The following is a 22,927-nucleotide window of genomic DNA, read 5'->3' as shown; positions in this document are numbered from 1 at the left end:
CTGACATTCAACACGTCACCTAGGATCTCGGTGAGCCCTTGGATGGGACGGCCTGTCGAGCACCTTGCGAGGCAATGCCACAGCTCCGYGGCAGCCGGCTCCTCGCCTCCGGCTTGGACGTCACCTCGAGAGAGAACTTGGGCCACGCGCGAGGGAGACCCAAGGGACGCAGAGGCCGAGGTGCCGCCCGAGGGGCCAAGGGGGCCCGCATGGTCCCTGCGCTCGGCGCGCAGCTCCCGCTCCGGTCCCGACCCGCCGCGGTGTGGGGTCGGTGTCGCCCGGCTCGCACCGCGCACCAGCCCGCGGCGGCCTCTGCGCRCACCGCGCCGGGGAAAGCAGCATTTCACCTGTAAACAGAGGGCTTTTTGTCCTTTTTTTTTGCCCCAAAACTCCTAACACCCCACTCCAGCCTCACATCATGCTCCTTTGGGTCACTTCTCAGAGCAGAATCGCCTTTAAACCTTTTGTCCTCAAGGGAAAACCCCTTGTGCTTCGGCACAGAGGCAGTACAGAGAAGCAGGGCCAGGAAATGAAGCATCATGTGGGCAAGCTGCCTAGCTGTTGGTCAGCTTCCACGCACTCCTTAGTGATGGGTGCTGCTGCAAGGACACCCTCGCTGGCTCTGAGCTCCCGGGCATGCAGAAGGGTCTGGGTACCAGTAAGGTTTCCAGGTGGGGAGTATAGGAACAGGCTCCTGCTTTTCCACTTTAGACTTGAGCACGGATGGACTCAGCTAACAGAGATAAGCAGCAGTTGCACCACGGTATACGAACCTCAGCTGTACCAGGGCAGCACATTTGAGCCTTTTGCCCCATCAGATCTCTCTCTCTCTCTCTTTTTTTTTTTTTTTTTTTTAAGACAGTTCTTGAGGATGAAAACGTTGCTGTTCTTTGGTAGATACAGAAATCTGTCGGCAGAGTTCCCCTGTCCTACTAACACTGACGTACAAATGGGGACACTTTAAGCACATTCAACCTGACCTCCAGCCTGACCCACTGCACGTACCAAGACGGCAATGCATCTTCGTAGCATCTTTACCTTCCACAGCAGGAAACTACCCCTCATCCCTCGAAACCCAACGGAGCCACGTGCCAGGCCAAACGGCCGCGGAGCGCCCGGGCAGGAGCCTGGGCAACCCCAGGCTAGGAAGCTCTCGAGTTGCTTCTCTCCAAGAACATCAAGTTCAACACATTCCACACATGCTTGTTGGCTTCTCAGTTACACAGCAAACACAGTAACAAACTGTCCACTAAAGCCTCGACTTGTTTCGAGCACGGCCCCGTCTCGGTTTGTTTCTCCTCGTTTTGTTGCTCCTTCTCTTCTCCGTTGCTCTGCGGCTCCTCCTGCGGGCAGCAGCACTGGAGTGGCAGACGGCGAGCGCGCGGGCGGCGGGAGGAAGAACGAGGCACTTCTGTTTGGCTGGTGTTCCTTGGCTTCCCTTGCCCCGCGGCGGCTGCGCTCCCGAGGCGGCGCCTCCGCGGGAATGCGCCGCGCGCGGGCGGTAGGCACTTGGCGAGGGGCCCCGGGGCGGCGCCCCGCGCTCGGCTATGTCATCAGGATGGGCTTCTGCCGCACTTCCAGGATATCTGCACGGGAGAGAATCATAGAAGAATCACAGAGTGGCTGAGGTTGGAAGGGACCCCTAGAGACCATCCAGTCCAACCCCCTGCTCCAGCAGGGACACCCAGAGCACGGGGCACAGGGCTCTTAATTAGAGAGCACTGGCTTTTACTGGATTCCATAATTTCTCTTAGCTGGGTAACAACCCCCACGTGCCCACAAGAAAAGGGCACAGGATGCAGAAGTGTCTCTGCACAGTTCCCCCCTCTGCCTCAGCAGCTACCGTTTCCTTCTGCGCAGAGCAGGAACAAACCACTTTTGCAACAGGCTTTGAAATCTCAGCTTGCAAACGAGGACAAGACTGCAGACTATTACACCAGCAGAGTGCAATTTAGGACATCAATGGAACACCCACATTGTCTTCCTAACTCTTCCCGCAGCACATTAACCTCTTTAAAGAGCAACAGATTCCTCAGGAACCGTTTTTCCTCTCTGCTTCCTCTCAGGAGCAGCTTGACAATAGCTTTAAAATAGCCTGGTTTCCTTTTCAGGTGAAGTCTCAGGTGAAGTTCACCTGACACAGACAAGGAAAAGAACACACTGAACAAAACCCCGTGTCCAGGCAAACCTATTTCCAAGTCATCCTACTTGCTGGGTGGGCACAGAAGGAAAGCAATTAAGTTCTCAGAGCGAGCAGCAGTTTTAAGGATGTCCCAAGAGGCAGGACTTGGAGCAGCCTTGGGACAACAACAYGAAGCCTAGACTTGCAGACCTGGCCACCGTGGGGCTAGCAATGATCCCCTAGCGCCCGCATCACGGCAAACATCCCCACAAGTGATGGGTGACGCTGGGCACCCAGCTGACTTACAAACATCAGTAGAGGAACGTGGACCATTCCAAGCAACTCTTCACGCAGAGCCCAACTTTAAAAGGCAAAACTGCCACTTAGGAGACCACTGCAAATTCCAGACTTGCCTTTCCACAATTCCCTTAATGAAAGGTCTCAGCTCTACCTGTTGCCGTCAGTAGCTGGGTTCTTAACTTGGTTATTTTGCCAGCTGGAGAAAGAGGAACTTGCTCTAATACTAAGGCTGCCTGGGAGCCTAATGACCTTCTCCACTTATAGGCAATGAATGTTAAGCTTCACCTGTTAAAATCCGATGCAATGGCAGAGTGATGTAGGTTAAGTGTGCATAGAGTAGGAAATTTTCATCTGTTCTGTTGAGCTTCAGCCAGGAGCCAACCAGGGACCGTCCCGTTCCCGACAGCGACCGCGACCTCAGGTTTGTGGCGTTGTGCAGGTCTGGCAAGGCAGAAGACAGTTTTCACAGTGATGCTACTTCCACACTTATTGGCACACGCAACAGAAAATCAGAAAATTCTTCTTTTTTTTTTTTTCTCCCAGCCTCGCCTCGCGTACAAAGGAGAAAATCCCTACAATTAAGTAGTTACTCATACAGAAACACAGGAGGGTAAGAGAGGAACAACTATTTGCGTCTTTTACAGGGAAAACAGACACCTGCGAGGCAAAGAGGAGAGGCTGCACTAAGGGGCCCGCTCCCTGCAGCTCCCCAGGCTACATCTCAGACCCCCCAGCAATTCTGGCCCTAATAGGAGCCCCCAAACACAACTTCTGAAAACTGAGCCTTGCTCCACAGAACTAGAAGCTGATATTAAAATAAAAACAGTTCTGGACCACAGCAATGCAAGCTCTGGGATCCATTTGTTCAGAAGTAGGGTCCTAAAACAGCAGGGTCCAAACAGGCCCATCCAAATTTTAAAAGAAAATGCAGCAGAATCTACTCTGGCAGCACACGGAGCGACACAGCAAGTCTCATTTATCCTACTTTTCTCTGCTAGTGCACTGGAGGTATCCAAGGCCACCACTGAAATTTCCTGAGCAAACACGGCTTTCTGAATTTGTAGAGAAATGCAGTTTTGCTCCTTCTCCTTTTAGAAATGTTATATTCTTAAACAAGTGCAGCTTCCTGACATAATACATTAAATTACTCTTCTAATCCTATCCAAATTTGACCTATGGCAATGCTGCTCGGCTCCGCTGCTCAAATTTTAATCATCATAGATTTTTTCATAATCATAAATCATCTGGGTGAAAGGCAATTTTGGAGGTCATCTGGTCCAGCCTCCCACTCAACAGCAGCAATAGTATGAAACAACAAGGGCTACATGACATCATGGACCAGGAAAGAATAGGAAAACACCCTTAACAAGGCTGCAAGTGAAGCCACATTTTGCAGTGTCTACTTTTGTAAATAGAAAGAGTGAAAATAGCAAGAACACTCATCATTACATTTCAGGGCACCTGCTTGTGTTGCTACTGAGCCCAGCGCTGCCAGCTTCTGATTCTTCTCATCTGGAAATCAGCTTTTTATTTACCTATTAACTTCCTAATGGAACCCTGGATTTGCTAACATTTCTAGATTGAGGTTTTTTTTTTTTTTTTTTTGAATATAAGCTGTTCAGACATTGCCAATCGAGTGTTTCTTGTCTTATAAAACTGTAATACAACTGGACTTACAAAATGTATTCTGAACAAGTTTCAATTTTTGTCTTGTTGTTTCACACCAAGCAATCAGAATTAAGGGAAAGTTACCAATGTGTTAGACCATCCCATGAAGAAGTTAATTCATCGGATTTCTTTTTTTCTGGAGAACTAGAATGCAAGGCCACTTGAAGTAAATGCCTCTTCAACGGTTTCCAACTCTGAACGTGCTCATGGAATTCAGAGGACTTCTCCTCCTGAAATTTCTATCAAATATTTCACCTGTCTAAAAGCAGGAGATTATTTCCAAACACCTGCAGGAATCACTGGGGCACTTGATTTTCTGGAGAGTTGTTTTTTTTTCCACCCTGCAATTTTTTTGGAGAATCCAGCACTGGGATCCCTCTCCATCACCCCGTCCCCTTTGCAGAGGGGCTGGGTTAGCTGCTGTTACTGCTCTCACCTCCACTGTCATCATCTCTGAAGAATTCCTCGCTGTCGTTTGCCGAGTGGGATTTTTTCATTTCGGCAATGCGGTTGCGGGGCACTTTTCTCTTGAGGGATGGGGAGAAGAAGGACGGGCGGTTGTTGCGCTCCGGGGTCGGCGGCGTGCTGAAAGACGTGACCTGAAAGGGAAGTGGAAGAAATGCTGAGAAACTGCTTGGCTTGAAAGCGTGTTACACTACCAACAATAAATAACCAGTCCCAATAGGTGGCACAAGGCAGCCGTGAGCAAAATTCACCAGGAAGCCCAATCTTATTTTTCCAAATTCCAGAGACTGAGTTAATACGAGTAGTGACACACTAAAATTGCCAATCTTCATTCCTCTGGTAAACACATGGGAGTTTCAGTGCTGAAAAGATGCTTTATGGGGTCACAAGTGAAGCTCATGGTGTTTCTGTGAAGCAGGGTCACAAGGCAATCAACCCGCAAGGCCAATCTAAACAGAAGTCAATGCACAATTAYATGATTTTTTCTATAGGTTAGAGGGAAAAAAAAAAGCACAAGTGAAAGGCCACTGATCAAGTGATGCGCCTCAGTGATGGCAAATGCAGGGATATAAATGTCCACAGTGAAACACAAGTTAGGTGCAAAGCTACACGCAGATCCTTCCTTCAGGACAAAGGTTCCTCTTGGGTAAACCACACTTACAGTTGACCATTTCAGGAGGACTTTTGAATGAAGTGTTATGTTAGTAATATTTTAGTAATTTCCTTTCAAAGGAGGGGGCGGGGGGGAAAAGGCATTGCAAACTACGTTCCTAATGGAGATGAGCAACTCCTAACTCCTTTCTTCACACAGTCAATTTAACGACTCTGTAAGCTCCTCCTGGTCTGGAATCTCACACTCTCGTACTGCTCACGTGTCCATACGAATAAGAGAGCAAACACGTTAGTGAGGTGACAGCAAACCTGTTATGCTGCTGTTGCACTGAAGAATCTCTGTCATCTGTCACTGCTATAAAAGAAAATCAGAAGCATTTTACCTGTCAAATGATCTTTTTTAGCATATTTGATCTCTAATTTGTGCTCACCTCAATTTAATTTTAATGCGGCAGCCACTTCATATCACCCATGGAAGGAGAAATCAGTAACACAGACAAAAGTCACCATCAAAATCATTGCCAGAAAAGCACTGACAAAACGTTACCACAGAGCAGCCCTGGAAGCCTGGGAGTCAGAAGGGCAGAAAGCTCCTCCAGCCCCGAGTTCTCCAGGTTGTAGCTATACGGTAGACAGCACCTATAGGCAGCAGGAGAGCTCTGTCCTAACAGCTCCCTTGGCCTTGTAGGAAGCCAGAACGACAAGCAAGCAAAAAAATCCCGTGCAGCTTTTTTAAACYATGTGGATTGCCTAGATCAGGCAGGAAACCAGACTAAAACCCATCAGTAGCTACCCTGCCCAGGCCACATATGTGCACCTACTTTGAAGCAATTTGCCTAGTGACTATTAACGAGGCAAAACRCACTCAGTGGCACAGTGCTCTGGACTGGAAAAGGGTCCAGCTGACATCTGTGGTATTTTATTGCACTTCTGTCATGTTTCCTGTGAGGCTTAGGAAACACCCTACCTCTTATACTAATTCCGCATTTGTAGGTAAATCCTGGCTTTTACAGAAATGGAATCCATCCATTTTCACGGCCAAATCATTCTCCCTGTTGCCTCATYGTTGCTTCAATAAAGCCCTCCTCCAGAAGCCTGAATCATCCAGTCACCTCCGTATTCTCTATTTGCTCAAGGAAAACTGCAAAGAGTCCCTCCCCACAAACACAATATGCTCCAAAACACACAAATTTAGCTTGTGATCTATCCCCAACAGTCCACCCCCTGCCTTTGAAGCAAAAGGAATCCACGCTTAGCTGGAGGGCAGTGTCTCTGCCTGCTACTTACCCTCTCGTGCACCGGTGACTCTGGATTCGAATCCTCCTCGGTGCCGTAGGGCGACGTGTCGCCCGTTGGAACTCTGCTCACGGCCATCTCCGCGTGCCCTTTGCCTTGGGGTCCTTTCATGCGGACGAACTCCATGTTGTTATACTTGTAGAAGCCAAAGGACATCCTCTGGGCCATCTTGGCCGCAACGCTCACCTGCAAGGCACCAAGGTGGGACAGGAGCACAGCTGAGAGCGCCGCGCTTCACAGGGCTACGTTCCCCGACAGCAGCAGCTCAAGTCAACAGCACAGCACCTCGTGACAAATACATTCATTTTTACAGAGTATTTTAATTCACGAGGAGTGATTTTGCAAGACAAAACCTTCAGGAGTATGAAGAGCTTGACCCCCTTCTGTGAAAAGGCAAGCAGATCAGATCTCAAGTTTGGCTTTGGGCTGTGCTTGAGTATTTAGAGATTTAACAACTACATTAACAAGAGGGAAACAGCAGTGTGCTCAGACAGGATACTCCTCACCTTTGATATGACATTATCACACCAAATGTTGCCTATCCACTGCAAGGCTTTCTCTCTGCTTGGTCTTCACTGATTTTGCACTCCTGTGCACTTTAATAACCTGCCTGTTAATTGCACGATGCCATAAGGCGATGGCCGGAYAGAGAAGCAATTCAGTTCAACCTCCTCTAGAAGGACACCTAGAAGAGTATGAACTATTTGCACTTAAAATGAGAAGAAGGGGAGATTACTCAGAGATTTTCCTCAAAGGGATGGATCAAAGGGAAAGGAACCATGGGAGATGAGGGGGTTCACAGCAGAAAGCAATTTAAGTTTTGAATCCCTCAGGGCTGTCTTCAGAGCAAGCTGTGTGGGTTTATTTAGTTTTTTGTTTCTTGCACTCTCAGCTTCAGCACAGAACCCTAAACTGCAGGTGCTGGCACTTCATGTTTCTAAAGGTAAGCAAAAAAGTTTCTCCATGAGCAAAACTATAGTGGCTTTCTGAAAATCATTGGGAGTATAAAATTCAAGGAAGGAAAGCACATTTTACACACGAGCTATCAGAGTTCAAAAACCTCCTGTAACACCTTTCTCCTCTGAAGATAATTAAAAATATCCATTAGCTTTCAGAAAAGCAAAGGGGCTCCCAAACTCCTTTTATTCGGATCCACTTCCGTGCCACGCTCTCGGGTTCTTATCAACCTCATTCCCACTGGTAAACACCAAATTCTTCCACCCCGATCTGAGCAACCTGCGACTTGCAAAGCCCCAAAGGCCTGGCTGCCACACAGGTGACTGAAGAGAACAGAAAGCCAACCCTTTGGGGAGCACAAAAGGTGTTTAGCACATGGGCACTGTAGAGGACACTGCCCTTCTGAAGGGCCTTACCCTGTTGTCATAGACTTTCTTGAGTGCTTCATAGCGGATGGAGCCCTGGAAAATCACCCCTTGGAAGGTGTTGCTTTTGTCACTGGCCACCAGCTCCACACAGACCATTTCTCCTTCGCCCACCGTCATGTCACTGAAAACCTGCCAGGGATACAAGAGGAAAGACCTGAAGGGCAACTGCAGCGGTTAAAGCTCGAACATATTCAGTTTCCCACAACTCTCCTTATGCCCAGCACAGATTCAATGATAGAAATCAAGGGAGCTCTTGGCTYCACGCCAGCCTTTTCAAAGCACTTGGCCTTAAGGCACTGCTCATTGCAGATCACGTGTTGGGTTAAGCAGTGCTCACACCTAGTCTGTCTTACTCGGCCCATCATAAAGACAAACACCAACATTCAACTTCAACTTCAGGTTTCAAATCCATTAAAGCTGGAGAAAACCCCAAAAAATCATCATAGGCCTGGTCCCATAAAAAGTCATGGAATGAAAATCCCTAGTGGTGAAGAATATTTGTCCAAAAAGGCATCAAGGAAAAAAAAAAACCTCACCCAGGTCAGAAGCCCAGACAAAGTTCTGCTGCAGCAAGAAACTCACCTCTTCAAAACTGTCAATCATAAAGAATATGTTGGGGTAGCTGATTTTTGACTCTTCTCCTTTGCTGTCCATCGGGTGCTTGCTAGGAGATGCAAACACTTGCTGAGGAAGATTTAGGAGAAAGGTTGCATCAGTTCAGCTAAAGGTAGACAGGACTTGGTGCAYTGAACGCAAGGGAAACCCCACCAAGAGCCCACAGGCCAACGCTGCTCAAACAAGCACTGCTCTGCCTTATGCTAAGGATGCTGGACATCCTGCAGGCAAGGCTCAACTGGCTGCTGACTACAGTCCATGCTGAACAAGTGAAAGAAAAACAACTAAGGGCTGTTCGTCCTTACTTGCACATAGGAAGCCTATGTGAAAATTTTGTTAAAGATGGTTAAAAAAGGGAAGGTTGCTGCTGCAGGGCAAGCAGCAGCATTAGCAAAGCTAATAGGACTCCTCAAAGATTACTGTCACCACTGCAGGAAATATGGATGTCTTCTGGTTCAATACTATCCATCGTGTGCAAAAGAAAAACTGATCTTGCTAGAAAGCTTATTGTTAAGCCATAAACAAATAAATGAATAAAAATCAGTGTAGTCTGCAAAATGATTTTTGGTAGGAGTTGGATTCCCCCTTTCCCCCTAGGTTTGTGTCTTAGGGACAGGGAGTAGCTGTGGARTAGTACAGCACATCAGACTCCTGAACGGTGTTCCCACCAACTCAAGGAGCTACACACTGACAGGATAACAAACTTTCTAAAACAAGAACAGCCAGAGTAGTAATATAGATCTAAAATAATAAATAATAATAAAAGTTGCCTTTTGTTCAGTTAAAATGAACAGCCTCAGTGCTGTATGCTGCAATGAGAATGTGCTAATGCAAACAGACCTTCCTTCCACAGTATACAGATTTGCTTCGTCTCCCCCATAAAGAGAGTTCATCATGTGGAAATGCTACTGCTACGTGCTCATGTATTTCTATGTTTTCTGAGTGTCTCCTGGAAAAGGAGACATAAAGAAAAATTTTAGAGTCTCACACTTTAAGCCTCTAGGAACTGGGAGCAAAAAAGCCCCTCCATATTTGGAATATTGGACAGCTCTTTTCTTCTTCTTCTTCCCACCTTTCAAATCTGCAAACAGTACTGACAGATTATTCTTTCTCAAAACAATTTTGCCAAAATTAACTGAGGGTGAAAGATAATTTCCGGAGCACAGGGGAAACATGAAACAATGAGAAATACAATGCTTATGTCCATGATGTAAATGTGGCGTCTCAGCAACTACAACAGAGGGCAACTGTTCACCCAAATAATGCAAATTACAAATACCATAATCAGTGTGCTAGCTTGCCTTGTAGGCAACACACTTGATTTCAAAAGAGAAAGACAAAAATTAAAGGATAAAAAAAAMCCCTGTGGCCTAGTTTAGATAAAGCCATACAAGCAGTTGAAGGAGCTAAAGGAAAGGAAACCATTTGTGCAACAGGAGCTTTTCAAAATAGMATTTATGCCAAGTAGGGAAAAGGTGTTGGAAGATCTGTTGGCAACAGATCTGATGAAGAAATGTGGAGTTTCCCGCGTGTGGCCCATCTCTGCTCATTTTTCAGTGTTCTCTGCTACATTAAGCCCTATATTAACCGACTGCCACACACGAGCGAGTGCGAAAGGCCTGTGGGGTGCTGCTGCAAGGTTAGGAGCAGTTTAAGTCAGAAAAGGCAAGAATGCCACCCTATTGCAGTACCAGGCAAGAGCTGAGGCTGGAGATCATCTAATGACCTCGGGCATGTTGCCCAGGACCATGTCCATAAGGCTCTTCAGTATCTCCTGAGGATGGAGACTCCCCACAGCTTCTGTGGGCAAGCTGTTCCAGAGCTTGGGCACCCTCATAATGGGGAAAAAAACCTAGGTTTTTCCTTATGTTCAGATGGAACTGCCTGTGCTCTGGCTTGTGCCCGTGGCCTCTTATCCCTGTCACTAAGCACCAGAAGATAAGCTGATAATCAGCAAGTTATTTATCATTTAATGACCCTAATAGCAGGTATTACAGGCTAACCCTGAAGATTTCCTCAAAAAACGTTTGTGGCTTTGCCAACTCTACAATTTCAGGTTTATTTTCAGATTGGTTAAACAGTTGGACATATCCCCCCCAATATAATCTTTCCAAATCCAGTAAGAAGAGAAATATGCCTTGAATGCTGAAAAGCCATTACAATTTTCTGAAAGAGGCTATCAAGCATATTTAGATCTCAGCGCATGGACAACCTGCACCAGATGAAAGCTAAAAACCTGAGCTTCCACAGAGAGCAGCCTAGGAACTACTGCTCTGATTTTTTCTTTTTTAATTTTTGGATCGCATAATATTAAATGCTAAGCTCTAGTGGACAGAAATAAGGTGGTAAACTCACCTGAGATTTCTTTTTGTGAATGTGAATATCTCCTCCATCTGATCGTGTGCACACGGCACAAGTCACCACATAATCCAGCTGAAAAAGAGAAATCAGTCAGAGAAATGAAGGTTTAGAGTTAAAAACCATTTAGGTGCACAAACCRGATTAAGTTCTGCCTTCCCTCTTTGGAAAAAAAAAAGTCACCTAAAAAACCTCCTGTCAACATTATTTAACGTGAGCTTTCTGGCAGAGGCGGGAAATAAGCATAACACACAGACTTCAAGGAATACATGGAAAACATCACCTGCCTTGGAAAAGGGAAAAAGAGGAACTTTAATGAACATAAGCAACACCTTAGACTAATCGAAAGCCATTAGAATAGCCTACCAAATAAGCAGGGAAAACTCATATGGAGCAAGTGTGACTCTTCCAGACAGCAATGCCCTGCTGCAACAGCCCCTCCAAATTCTGACTGCAGCAAAATGTGTTTTACTTTTATGCATTATCAGACCTTGGTGCAATTGCTGTCTGCAGAGAAGTCTGGCAATGACAGTTTTGGGAGGGAGGCAAGAAAAAAAACAAGGCTTCTTCTCCAGTTCTCATATTTTGAGGCCATATTCAACAAAACTTAATAGAGCTCTGGAATGACTGCAGTATCAAACAGCTTCCCAAAGTACCAAAGGAATGTGAAATAACTGAACAACTCCTAAGGCAATTAAAAAACAATTTGTGCTAGTTTCATGTTACCAACCAAAAAAGGCCTGGCCCACTGCAGTTCTTACGACAGGAGCAGCAAATTCCCAGGGCAGTGCCCACCATTTTTACTGCACCTCCACTCTGCAGTTTTCATCCCTAGCTGCTCCAGGATTGTATTTAATGAAAGTGTTACCTGTGTAGCAGTCCCGTTCATTCTTAAAAATACCAAAATTTGATGATAAACTGCATTTTGCAAAGCTTCTTGTTACTGAGCATAGCGCTCAGCCCACCTTCACTAGGTATATTTAAAGGCTTTTTTTGAGAAAAGTCAATGGGACTCCACTGGAAAAAAACGCATTTCTCAGTTCATTTATGCTCATTTAGTGTCTGAAGGATGAAATGAAAAGCAGGTTTTGTTTCTAATCTCCACAGGAGTTCAAACTTCCCAAGGAAGGGAAGAGAGGGAGTAGATCAAAGTCTGCCCATAGCCTCCATACTGTCATTAGCCTGTTAAAAATTAAGAAAGCTTCAGTGTAACCTTTTGCAGAATGAGGTTCAGGTAGACGCTCTCCTCCCAGTCGATGTCAGGGTCTCCGAGGCCGGGCAGCTTCTTGGAATCTCTGCGGTAAACCTCCACCTCGACCTGCTGAGAAAGCACAAGGCCTCGCATGACACGGGCTACGAGCACCTCCACGCACGCGTGGCATCAAGAACAGAATTCACTCCGGAAAACCAAACWAAAAAAGAAACAGCAAGAAGCTGAACTGGCCTAAATGACAAATGCAAAACTGATGAAGCTGCAGCGGTGGTTCATGAACCGTTCCTTCATTCTGCTCAGGGCAGAAAAAAGSGGGTTCATTAGAAAACAGGGAACTGGAAAGCCAGAATATGCAACCAAAAGAGATGAGCACCCAATACATATATTTCAATATATTTCATATATTTCAGTTCCTTTCAGAAGGGTGAAATTGCAAGGTTGAAAACCCATGAAGCACAATGAAGCAGTGCAGTATTTCCAGAATGAGGGTGCAGAACTGGCACCCTCAGACACTACAGCTGCCTTCTTCTCTACTGTTATTTTCCACCCTTACAAACATCTTTTCAAAATATCTATAGACACATATATAATTATTTGCTTTTCTGTTATTTCTTTTAAAGTTCCCAGCCAGGAGTTTTTCTACCAGCAACATAATTCCCTAAAGCGAGAATTACTGTTAAAACAAAACAAAAARGCTGAGATGTGAACAGCTGAAGACAATATTGTAATTTAAGTTGATCTGCAAATAAAGTAAAGCAGTATTTGCCCTTTTATACCTACAAGCATGGAAAGACCGTGTTCACAAGACTGCAGGAATTCCCTGGGAGACAGAAGCTGCCGTGTCACAGGGGCAATACCAAGAGTGAACTCGGTATTCACTCACAAACTGGACGAACCCAGGGCAAACCTCTGCATTTAACTAACTCCTGGGTTTAACCACCAAGTTGACAGCAAATATCTGATGTCTTTGGTGGCCCGGCCTTTGTGGCCACAGGGTCCTTATCTTTAACCGGGCAAGAATTCAGTAGTTTCTGAGCACCGTTCAATCCCACCTCGGCCACTCATGTTTTCCAACCAAGGGCCTGGCAGGACTGATCCACGTGCTGAACGATTCCCCTTGGGCAGTTACGGAGCCCTCGCACCACGTTTCTCCCYGCTTGCTACACGGCAGCCACCGGTCAATGCTCCTTCAGGTGAACGGGGCAAAATCCCCTCAAGGGCAGGCTGTGGCCCTCACGGCTAGGCAGCTCCTCTCGGCCTTCCCTGCGCTCTCCGTGTCTCACGGTCCTTTCAGGAGAGCAACACCAGGACCTCCACACAGTTTTCCAGCCACAGCTGCACGTGCTCCTCACTGCTCCTCTGCTTAGGCCACAATGTGTTCCTGGCACGGACGCGTGGGAAGCAGGCCACATTCCCTGCGGAATCAGATGGCTCAGCTGGATCCCTCAGTCCCTCGGGGCTCACGTTGCTCTGACACCCTTGCCCTGKTGACTGCCATTTACTCGCCTCCTGTTTGGGTCAACCACAGAGCTGAGTCTCCTGCTACTTCTTAAGGCCAGGCACTGAGCAGCGCAGAAGCCCTGCTGCAGAAACAGCTCCACAAAATGTCCATTTTCCTCCCTTTTTCTACTTCATACGAGTGAACTCCAGGGAATTTAGCTTCCGCTGGTACCGTTAGGCAGGCCGATTGGCCTCGCCCTGGTGAGGAGCAGCCTCGTGACATTCAAGGCGGGCGAGCGCGGGGCCCCGCGCGTCCAGAGGAGCCATCTCCTGCACCAGCAGAGCCTGGGGGGACACAGCAAGGTGGCCAAGAGCCAGCAGTGACGTGGGGCCCAGGTGTCCCAGGCTCAAGAGGAAAGTGCCGCATGAGGGGGATGATCCTCCCCTCCAGTGAGCCCCGCTGAGGAGCCATCTGGAACCAGGCCGGGGCCTGTGCTGGGCTCCCCAGCACGGGAGGGATGTGGAACCCCTAGAGAGCGCCCAGCGCAGGGCTAGGACCCTCAGGGGCCTGCAGCCCCTCTGCTGAGGGCGCCTCACAGCACCCCCCAGCCCCCCAAGCCACTGAAACACTCTCAAAAATAAACCTCAACTCTCACAACTCTCAATAATAAACTGAAATCAACACAGGCCGTGAGCAAGGAGGCAGCGGGACAGCGAGGAGACCCTTCACAAGCAGCAGCACCTTGCTGGTCTTCAGCACCAGTGCAAAGCAGATGCTGCTGTTCTGCAATGCAGGCGTAGCACCACTTCTCACTATCCTACCCGACGTTTGCTAAGAAACCATAGGCTGCAATGGGGTGGCAAGCATGAAAAGGAGAGGAGGAAGGGCCGGCATTCCAGACATTTTCCACAGTATAACTTAAGCTGCTCAGATAGGAAATACACTCTCTCCAGAGCCAGCAGCGGGACTCAGGGTGATACTGGATTCCTAGGTTGTCACACTGCCAGGTTTGAGGTGCAAAGACAAGAAGGAAAACCAGCCAAAGTTTATTTCAATAACTGGACGGTATCTTGTACCAATACAGCATTATACCTTGAGACACCTTCATGAGAGCACGTCTTTCACATCCCCATCACACAGTGCTTCCCGCTGTTCTGAAGCCTAGCGTTGCTTGCAACCTCAGAAGCATCTTTCTCATGTTTATCCAAGTGTTTCCCTATAATTCCGTGCRTTATCGTCTTAAATCCTACCTGAACTAAATTGCCCGAGTTCACTAATAAGGCAACTAGCGCCCTTTCCTCCCACGCTTCGTCCTCCTCCCTTGGGCACCAGTCCTGTTCCGTTCTACTTTTTTCTGCTGCCCTATTTCCAGCCACCCATTCTGTTCTCCTCGTTACCACCTCCCACACCTCACCATACAACTGATTTCTGGTGCACGTAGAGCACGTCGTGCTGCCTGCAGGTGCTAAACCTACAGCTCGAGACAACCTCGTAGCTCAGACACCGGTATGTGCAACAGCACCAGCTTGGCTTGGCTCAGCAATTCCAGCACTTGGGCATCCTTATTCCCTCCAGCAGCCTCACACGTAGCACCCGCTCTGGGRCATGAATCAGCAGCCTCATGGAAAGCAATGAGCTGTCTCACCGTCAGCAGGCACTTACACATCCCCTCCAAATGGAAGTAATTGCTGCCCAGGACACACCAGGCACCATCCGTGTCCTCATCAGAAGGGCCATCCCATGAGACTGCRATCCTTGGCTGCTTCACTACCAGATTCATCTATAGTTAACACATAGCGATGCTTTGCACTACACAAGGCATTTGGCAAGAAGTTTGGACTGTGGAAGAAGATTACATTTTATCAGCACCATTTGTCACAAGTGAAATCTTCCTCTTAGGAAAATGAAAGACCACTTAAAAGAAGACMAAAGAGAGAGGAAAATATTTGAAGTACAACAAGGAATTGCTGCTAAATGCTGGAGATGAGTGTGGTAGGTACACTCTGGGCTTTTCTTTTTTCCCCCTTGCTGTTAATGAGTGAAATAGCTAATTAGGGCTTGCAAGCAGCTGTGAGCAGCTGCAAGGCCTTGCAACTAGCAATTCGCACAGAAGCTGTAAGGACAACATGACACAGTGTAAGCCCTTATCTAACTGCAAAACAAACAAGAACAGATTTAGACACCTGTTACATGCCAAAAATATCCAGGAARAATACCGTGACCACCTCACGATTCCATGTAGGTATCAAACAAGCCCTTGGGACTGTCAAGTTGSAGCAAGGTGCTCCTGGGCCTGCAGTCAAGCACTCCGCTGAGGTTGGGATGCCATCAGGGGTAATCCCTGGTGCTCCATTTTGGGTGATTTAGGGGACTTTTGATTCTCCGTAGGGTAGCAGTTGATGCTCATACTGACATCTGAGCTTGCTTAGCAACTTCCCTCTGCCTACCTATTTTGCTAAAGACTGTTCTAATGATCTACCCGAGCACCATCTCTGCGTGTCTGACCCCTTAGACACGAACCACTGGCCAAGTTCAAGACTAAGATTGGATCCCACCGCAAGGGGACTCCTTTCAAGAGGAGTTTGGAAAGCAAGGGGGTCTCTTCTGAACCCCCTGACTCAATGGGAGGGCTTCCACACACACTCTCTCTCTCTGAAGTCAGTGGATCTGACTTGAACCCTGTGCTCAACAGGAGGGCTGCCCAACCATCCACTGCCTTGATTCAGTCACCACAAGTCATACTGTAAGGGCCAGCCCCTGAGCGATGCCAGCAAATCACTCAAATAACCAAAATTAGCTTCCCAGGCTGGGCAGAACATTTAAACACCTTTTCTTTCTGCATCTTATGAACACATGCACTACAAAATTACCTGAAATACTTAGTGTGGCATTAGTACCACTCCTATATCAGGATAGGTCAAGGGAAGATATGATTTGTTAGAACAATAGGGTTTTTTTTTTTTTTTTTAAACTAAATCTAAAATTTTCTTGCAAATCTACTTGGTTAGACAGAAAGAACAAACTTTGGGGCATAAAGCCATCTTCTGCTCCTTCTGCCACCCCCCTCAAAATATATATAAAAAGATATATAAAAGATATATAAATATATATATAATATATAAAAGATATATAAAAGATATATAAAGATATATAAATATATATAAAAATATATATAAAAAGATGTTTTTTTTCCCCAGCCTCTGCAAGGTCATGACTTCTCACTCCCAAACATCATCTCTCAAGTAACCGAAAAAGTATCACTCCAACCTATTCCCAGCAAAACAGGCATTTTTAGACTCGTGCCAATCTGCATCATCTCCATGACCAACATCACCAAGGTCATCCCCAATACTTCGCAGGCAGCGATCGGACTGCGATCAGCAACTGCAGTGCCACTTCACTGCAGCTCCAGAGCATTTCTSATGCTTATCTGGCATGGTCAGTAAGTCCAAAGTCGGGATATTATCCTGGGAGCATTTCAGTCTCTGTGGTGCAGGAATAAAAGATTTGGGGGGAAAAATAAAGAAAACAGCCACTGTGGCCTGGAGGTCACAAGTTCCATCTCCAAGACTTTGGCTCTGTATCTGCTTGGCAAACTGGGAGGGCACTGGGAAGAAAGTGTCATCTTGCGCTCTGTAACGGGGGCTTCCAGGCATCGTTGCCAACCGCGCAACCGATGAGACAACAGGAAATGATCCCGCCAGGTCACCCATGAAAATCCATCTGCTCGCTCATCCCCTCCGAACTGATGAGCCCGTCTCTCTTAAGCGGAAAAATAGAAGTCTGGCATTTTCCGGAGCCCCATGGGGAGGGTGCATCCACACACAGAAGCCCCGTGGGGAGCGTGCATCCCCAGTCCTGCCACATGGAGAAGCTGCAGAGGGACCACTGACATTACCAACAGATAAGGCTCTCAGGCATGCCCAGAATATTTATCTAAGACAACACCCAGAAGGGAACAAGGGTATTTAAGAAGGTGACAACACACCAAAAGACAAGTCTTTTACAGGCCTTGCGGAATTTTCATCTTAAGAGTTATGGGCTACTGTGATTTATATTGACAATGACCATGGAGAACAGTGTCAAGAAAGCCCTCCAAAATAAAATTTCAACTCACTTTTCCTGGATTTATTTAGAAAGCACTCCTGGAACGCAATCTGAAGCCCATGAAAAGGTTGTACAATTTCCTGTAGCTTTCAGCAACCAGACATGYACCTTAGCTGTAAAGCTGAAATCCACTGCAGTAAAGCAACTGGGAACTGCTTTGCACAAGAGGTAAAGTTCAGTTACAAACAAAGCACCCATTTTGTTATTTGTTTAAATATTATTTACTTAAAATCCTCTCCCCACAGCTTCTTGGGTACAACCAAAAGCTGTATCGGCAGGATTAGTCATGAAAGATCTAGAAAGCTGCCTTTACTTTTCAGAGCCTCCAGGTAAATCACACCAGCCAAAAGGAAWTCCAGGCTCCAGCACCTTACGGAGGTTCCTTCCAAGGTCCAAACGGGATATGAGAATCTGCTCATGGTGTTGGACTCCCTCTTCCATTTGCTGAGGAGAGAAAGGCTGGGYGACTGTACTTTCTGCTGCTCATCCACAACCTACAGATGAGAAACTGCAGAGCAGATCAACGCAGTACACCCGACATTCACGCTCTACTTCTGCGAACTAAACACTGACATTTAGCTTCAACATTCAACTTGGGAGATTTACAGCAACACTACCTGAATCTGCAGGCAAGGACACGTAAGGGTGTTTGCTGGTGGGATCGGAGCCTTCACACGGCAGCCTCAGGATGGTTCACGACACGAAAACCACGTCTGCAACAGGTCCGGGTCCTCCTCCATCCCGCGCTCATCCGGAGCGCCGTGTTCAGCAAAGCTGCCCCCCAAACACGCTTCCCAAGCTGAAGAGTAAACAAACTATTCGCTCGGCTTTGCCCTCTCTATCTGTAAATARAAAGCTGGATCTGGAAATCAATTTAGGTCAAAATCATCCAGATTTTGTAGTGACACACTCTGTATTTCTCTCGTGGAGACGCTGTTTCTGTTTGAATAAGCAGATGAACCCGATGCCCTCTCTGCCTCTGTCCTCTTTCTCACCTCTTGTGCAATGTAATCTCAGTATTACAGCAGTCATTCCCATGAATGAGGGGATTGCTGGATAGATAAACTTGGGTGTGTAAGAGGAGGAAAGCCCACAGCCATGGGAGCGACTGCTCTTATACTGAGGTCCTAAATATATTTTTTTTAAACTGAAGTGCAGAGAATTACAAATAAGATGGTGAATGATGAGGAAGGCTTAAAAAGCCACCTGATTGTACAAAACATTTCTATTTGGTACAAATACCTTCAGGGCAGAAGCCCACAAGGTAAAAATTTCATTTTAGGTTTTGTTTTCACTTAACGGCTCCACATGCCATTATGAAGCTGGAAAGACATGTTTAGAAAGACATTTACAGGAAGAATGATTTATATGATTAACAGCACTATTGTCTTTTATTGCTGAGGATTGGTATCAATTAAGGAGCTTAAAAACAGGCAGCAACTTCACTACATCTGACCATGTTCAGCACAGCTTCCAGTCACCTGAGTTTAGTCTGCATAAGAGCTGAAAGTTAATCTGGGAATTTTAAACGAGCAAGACATTCAGATTTTCCCCCTCCTCCATCATTTCTAAGAATCAGGTAGGATTTAAAACTTGAGTCCTTAAGAGAATCCTCCTCAGACGGCTTGGAAATTCTTCCTTGTGCCGGTCAAGGAGTTTCTTTCTGAGAGAAAAACTTCACAGCCCCGCGAGCAGCAGCAATGCAGGGCCCTGCACGTCACCAGCCACGCGGTCACTTCGACTGCGGCGCTGAAACGCTTGGCAGACACTTGGGAAAGGAAAGGGAGAGCAGAAAAACACAGTGATCACTTCAAGTTTCCCCTGCAACCTGTTTTTTTCTGCCCTGTGTTCTGTTTCCTCTTAAAACAATGCAATGTCCAGTATTCTTCTGCGGCACTGCTAGAAATCCTTATAGCTCCATCTCCCTCCTGACACTTCCCAACCCTAATGGCACGTGGCTGCTCTTGAGCTGAGATTCCAGCTCAACTGAGAGCTAAAGGTGCTCCGAGTTGTGGAGCCCCTGAAAGCCCAGGGTAACAACACTGCTTCCTCAGCACGGGACTCACTGCAAGCCCCGAGCCTGCTTCGATCCGTCGGCATCCTCCCCTCCCAGGGAACGGCGCTTTGGGYGGAAAAATATCGATTTTCTTCTGTTATCAATTCCAAACGGAGCTGCAAGCTTTAACGTCAGACCCCATTTTTCTCCAATGAATGAGATGAGTGAAACGCATCAAGGCCCATCTATCACATCAGCTGACAGCCAGAAGCACCCGCTTCCCTCCCTATTCAAAGCCCAAAAACACTGCTCTCTAACCTTTGCACTTCACTACTCTACAGGAAAACACCCCTGAAAAGATACAAGAGTTCTTGTAAATACAAGAAGCTGTTCACCCCTTCGTGTGAGGGCATAAAAACACATCAACTTTCAAGGTTGCTGCTTTGAGGCAGGAAATCACTACATTGGACATGCTGAAAAAGTACTCTGTATATTGCACCTATTTCCATTCAAAAGTACTCTGTATATTGCATCTATTTCATTCCACTGTCTGGGATGGCCCGCAGAGTTCCAGCCTCTATCCAAATAACTAGGGGCGTGGGTACAGAAGCGCTGTCCCGCTGCACGGATTTGTGCACAACATGCTGCTTGTTACAACGTTAGGGAAAAGAAAACAATCAGAAAACCAAAACATGCTGGTCTGAATGGCACAACAGGGGCAGCAAAGTAACTTTTGTAACTCCCTCCCCTGCAGTTCTGCTGCATGCTGTTCAGGCTGCAGGATCTCCTTCAGCCAATACCTGTTGTGCCCGAGGTCGTGTTCAGCTCTGCTCCTGAAGCTGACACAGCTCCCTTAAACTTATGGAAAACTTCAGAGTGTGAGGGATTCCTTAGCAAGCGCTCGGCAGAAGCGGAACAGAAGGCAAAGCAGAGCGTGGCAAGCTCAGAACATGCCCTGGAAGGGATAGCCCCTTTCTCACCTCTTGCCTTCATCTTTGCCCCACGGAGGCAGCACATCCTGCAGGTAGCAGAGCACGGGGCAAGGCTGAAGGGGTTGCTGCAGCCTCGCTCCGCTGCTGCGCTTCTCTTTGAGGGGTGGTTTGGCTTGCCTCTCTAGCAGGCTCCCTCAAAACCACCCCAGCATCTTCTTTAATCCAATGAGAGAGCAAAGCTCTTCTATAGAAGGGATCAAAAGCTTGCAACTGTAGCACAGTGTAATCCTATATAAACGCCTACTGCGTTGGAAAGGGGCAGAGACAGCAAAACTTKATCTAATGCCATTTTAAAATCAGAATGCCAAGCCCAACCACTTTAACCTCTTTACAGCTTTTGGCAATGCATAAGGCTCTTTGGAAGTGAAAAATCAGGGCTTACATTTCCACATATTAGCTGGTGTGTGAGGTAGCAGTGAAGGGATTTTTCTTATCTTGACGTAACGATGCATGAAAAGCCACAAGGCAGAGGAAGTCTACCCTAAAAAATTTTAAAAAACCCCAAATACTGAATCTCTTAACTTTGCAACAGGAACTCCCCATAACAGCCGACCTATGCTCACTCCAACAGATGGATGTTGCTGTGATGTTGCTCAGAGAAGGACAGCAAGGATCTTCAAAGCCTGGGAGGGAAACCGGCAGGAGGGGCACTGAAATGCCAAGGAAAAGCAGCACTGCCTGCACTTCCCAAAGCCTGGAGTCTGGGTAATGATTGTAACTCAGAATTAGGTCTGGGCCTTCTGCTCCAGCACAGACCATATTAAGAGCTTAATAAATTAGTAAAGTGGAAGAAACAGAAGAAGAAAACCTCTAGAAATGAGGTGGTCTAAAAGCAGACCACCTTACGCCTCACTATCATCATCATCTTCTGAGATTGACAGATAACTGAAGCCCTTGTTTCAAGCTGCTGCTACTACTAAAGGTGAATCCAACTCCCTCTCCTTCAACCTTAAACAGAAATTGACCTAGCAGGGTTTTCTACTCGCTTACCTTTGCTCTATTACACTTCGATTTTAAAATCAAATGTAAATGTAGTTTTAAAATGCTTTTGTCGAAGCTCTTCTGCTCTTGTAGGTACAGGAAAAAAAAAACCAAAACAAAAACGTACGGGCATCAAAGCCACCTAACCACAGAAGACAGCCGCCAAAACCTGAGAACTGGCTGATGAATTGCCACTCGTTCCTTGTTGACAGGGGACTTTCTAACAGCTTGCACTCCCGATAAACTCTCACAAATCAAAAATGTTTATGGCCCTTTTAGGAGGCTTAAATAAAGCTGTGGGATGAAATGCAAGGATACATTTCACCACTGCCTCCCCTTGGGGAAGATGAGCAGGTTCAAACCCTTTAAGCAGCAGAAAACGGACTGGGGTCTGGACAAATCGGCTTAAGGTCTAAATACACGACCCCAAATTCCTCACCAGAGACGGCCAGCCCCCTGATCTGACAGGGGGCAAAAAGAAGCATTTTATTCCTTGTCTCCCCCCCAGTAGGTGCCATGATGGAACTGGAGATGAGAGCGAATGAAGCAGGGGGAAGACACGTCAGCTTATTTCATGCATCTCCAGGAAAAAATTCGGAAAACATTTCAGGAGCCCTTTAACAAGAAAATTAACCCCCATGTTCCTTAACACTGTCGCATTTTCACCCAGAAGGTTGGGTGTATCTGGTTTAGAAACAAACACACACACCTTTATGATTCAACAGCACTATAGGGTGGTTGCTCCTGTAGGCGAGCAGAGCAAGCCCCCCCCCGCCAAAGAAAGGGAAAATCTGCCATGAAAGGCTGAGAAGTTTGTCAGTTCTAACTAGAAATACGTGTGCAGTAGCATTAGACTACCCGACTCGTTGTTTTATGAAAAAATCCTTCTCAAGGAGTGTAGATTGCCTTAAATGTGTACTACACGCCTGAAGATACAGCAGTTGCTTCCCTACCTGTCAGTACCGCATCCAAGCTCCAGGAGCCGGCACTACRGAACATCCAGCAGACCCCGAGCGCTCCGGTATCTTAACATGAATCCTTTCTGAATTACTTCATTCAACAGCCTCCTTTTTCCTTCCTCCCTCAAGACATCAACTTGCAACTGAAGCATTACAGGCRCACAACAAAACTTGCCATGGGTGTCCCTCACTCCAGCTTGCACCCCAGGACACCGAACACCAGGTTCCCTCAGGCTCCTGAGGTTCAAACACACGTTCCTCCCTCACCTTCTTGCCCTCTGCGCTGTCTCCACCGACATAGGCCAGCTTTCGACGGACGTAGAAGAGCATGTCGTCCTGCCGGGGGGCCCATTTCTCCATGAAATACGTCGAGAACATCCAAGTCCAAAACACGATGCGGTCATCTTTGAAGCAGCC

General features: G+C 47.0%; 1 protein-coding gene across 1 annotated transcript; it reads right to left on the bottom strand.

Annotated features, from left to right (window-relative positions):
* Nucleotides 1-438: 438 nt before the first annotated feature.
* Nucleotides 439-22,921, bottom strand: KIAA0930 (KIAA0930 ortholog). The gene is made up of 9 exons (XM_026050364.1): nucleotides 22,778-22,921; nucleotides 12,035-12,142; nucleotides 10,819-10,896; nucleotides 8,431-8,532; nucleotides 7,837-7,977; nucleotides 6,455-6,649; nucleotides 4,527-4,689; nucleotides 2,708-2,863; nucleotides 439-1,586 (listed from the first exon to the last, which is right to left on the bottom strand). Exons 1-9 carry the CDS (start codon nucleotides 22,886-22,888, stop codon nucleotides 1,546-1,548), a joined length of 1,095 nt encoding a protein of 364 aa, XP_025906149.1. The 5' UTR covers nucleotides 22,889-22,921; the 3' UTR covers nucleotides 439-1,545.
* Nucleotides 22,922-22,927: the final 6 nt, after the last annotated feature.

The sequence above is a fragment of the Nothoprocta perdicaria genome, unplaced genomic scaffold (genome assembly GCF_003342845.1).
Source record: "Nothoprocta perdicaria isolate Ctin4 unplaced genomic scaffold, notPer1 scaffold_68, whole genome shotgun sequence".
NCBI classification, from domain to species: domain Eukaryota; kingdom Metazoa; phylum Chordata; class Aves; order Tinamiformes; family Tinamidae; genus Nothoprocta; species Nothoprocta perdicaria.
The sequence above is the reverse complement of the archived record's forward strand: the minus strand, read 5'-3'. Positions and strand labels throughout refer to the sequence as shown.